The sequence below is a fragment of the Otolemur garnettii genome, unplaced genomic scaffold, assembly GCF_000181295.1.
Source record: "Otolemur garnettii isolate 467f Iridium unplaced genomic scaffold, OtoGar3 scaffold00010, whole genome shotgun sequence".
NCBI classification, from domain to species: domain Eukaryota; kingdom Metazoa; phylum Chordata; class Mammalia; order Primates; family Galagidae; genus Otolemur; species Otolemur garnettii.
In genome coordinates, this window is record NW_003852405.1 from 28,694,329 (window position 1) to 28,696,180 (window position 1,852).

Genomic DNA, 1,852 nt, shown 5'->3' on the forward strand with positions numbered 1-1,852 from the left:
GCCACAACGCCCGGCCATTTTTTGGTTGCAGCCATCATTGTTGTTTGGCGGGCCTGGGCTGGGGATTCGAACCCACCACCTTAGGTATATGTGGCTGGTGCCTTAGCCGCTTGAGCCACAGGCGCCGAGCCTTGTTATTGTTCTTGTCGTAGTTGTCATTGTTGTTTGGCAGGCCTGGTCTGGGCCGGGTTGGAACCCGCCAGCTTTGGTGTATGTGGCTGGCACCCTAGCCACTGAGCTATAGTCACCGAGCCTGTATTATTTTTATCAGAGGCTTTTGCTTCTTCATGACCAGGGAGGGATATAGTGACATCATCATAGCTCACTGCAGCTTTGAACTTCTGAGCCCAATTGGTCCTCCAATCTCAGCCTCCCTAGTAGCTATGACTATAGATAATACTATTCCTGGCTAATTTTTTTGTCTTTTTTGTTGATATAGGGTCTTGCTATATTGCCCAGGCTAATCTCAAACTCCTGGACTCAGGCATTCCTTCTACCTTTTTTTCCCAAAGAGCTGGGATTAGACATGAGTCATTGCACCCAGTCTGCGGCCCTTTTAGTTGTGACCATTTTCTTCTGAATAGCTCCTTTTACATTCTTAAAACCTTTAGAGAAATTACTGTCTTGGTTTTAGGAGGTGAAACCATAAAAAGCATAAGCCAACAATCTGGTGCAAGAATAGAACTTCAGAGAAATCCTCCACCTAATGCAGATCCTAATATGAAGTTGTTTACAATTCGTGGCACTCCGCAGCAAATAGACTATGCCCGGCAACTCATAGAAGAAAAGATTGGTGTGAGTATACTTTAAACAATAGTGTAGACCTATTGGTTAAGTAACACATTAATTGAGATACACCACAGGAAAATACATAATCTCTCTAGTCTAAAGTTGCAGATTTTGTGATATAATAGATATATGTGACAGGAAGAAGATTTTCAGCAATGAAAATAACCTAATGAAACAGGGTGTTACAGATTTTGAGAACTACCTTAGATTAGATATGACTAGATAAGAGGGTAGCATTGCCTACAGGCATGATGTTGGTATTAGAAGGTCGTGAAACGTAGTTGAAGGAGATAGTTATGGGAACTATTTCTTAAGGGCTGAATGCAGTAGGGTGAAGGGAAAAGATGAATCATATGCATCCCCATTCAGCAGTAGAAATTTATAAATCTCCACTTTCGGACTGGCTCATAGTCATTTTGGGGTTTTAAAGTACCCATTCTTTGATACATAAATAGGCAATACTGATTCAGAATGCTTTGAAATATGGCCCAGCATCTAATTTTATGAAGATGTTTTAGGCGATTCTGATGGACAGCCAAATTCGGAAATTTCCCCTCTAGAAAAGTTTGCTTTTGGTAGAACAGAGTATGAATAGGCTTGATGGCTTTTTTGTAAATAAGGCAGATGACATTGGGATTTTTTTTACTGTGACATATTAATTAACATAGATGTGAAGGAACATCTTAATAATTAGCATTTCTTGGGGATTGTGATTTTTTTTATTTGCTTTTTTCCTGCATGACAAGAGTCTTACCCCATTACTCTACACTGGAGTACAGTGGCCCATTCAAAGCTCGCTGCTGCAACTTCAAACTCCTGGGCTCAAGGGATGCTCTTGCTTCAGCCTGTCAAGTAGCTAGGACTGTAGACACATTCCATCACACTTGGCTAAATTTTTGTAGAGACAAGGTCTCCCTCTGTTGCCTAGGCTAGTCCTAGAATTCTGTCCTCAAGCAGTCCTCTCACCTTGGCCTCCCAAAGTATTGGGATTATCTACCTCATCCAACTCTTAGGATAAAAGTTCTTTTTGGTAAAGTTTGCAATGCTATAAATGGGGGGGGGG

The 1,852-nt window shown here is 41.5% G+C and overlaps 1 protein-coding gene across 4 annotated transcripts in view; it reads left to right on the forward strand.

Annotated features, from left to right (window-relative positions):
• Positions 1-1,852, forward strand: part of FUBP1 (far upstream element binding protein 1) — a 40,999-nt gene that overhangs the window by 19,257 nt on the left and 19,890 nt on the right. For all 4 annotated transcript variants that reach the window (XM_003784211.3, XM_023509939.1, XM_012801715.2 and 1 more), the window contains exon 14: positions 635-795. In XM_003784211.3, the coding sequence (XP_003784259.1) occupies positions 635-795 (161 nt within the window). The remainder of the gene's footprint in view (positions 1-634; positions 796-1,852) is intronic.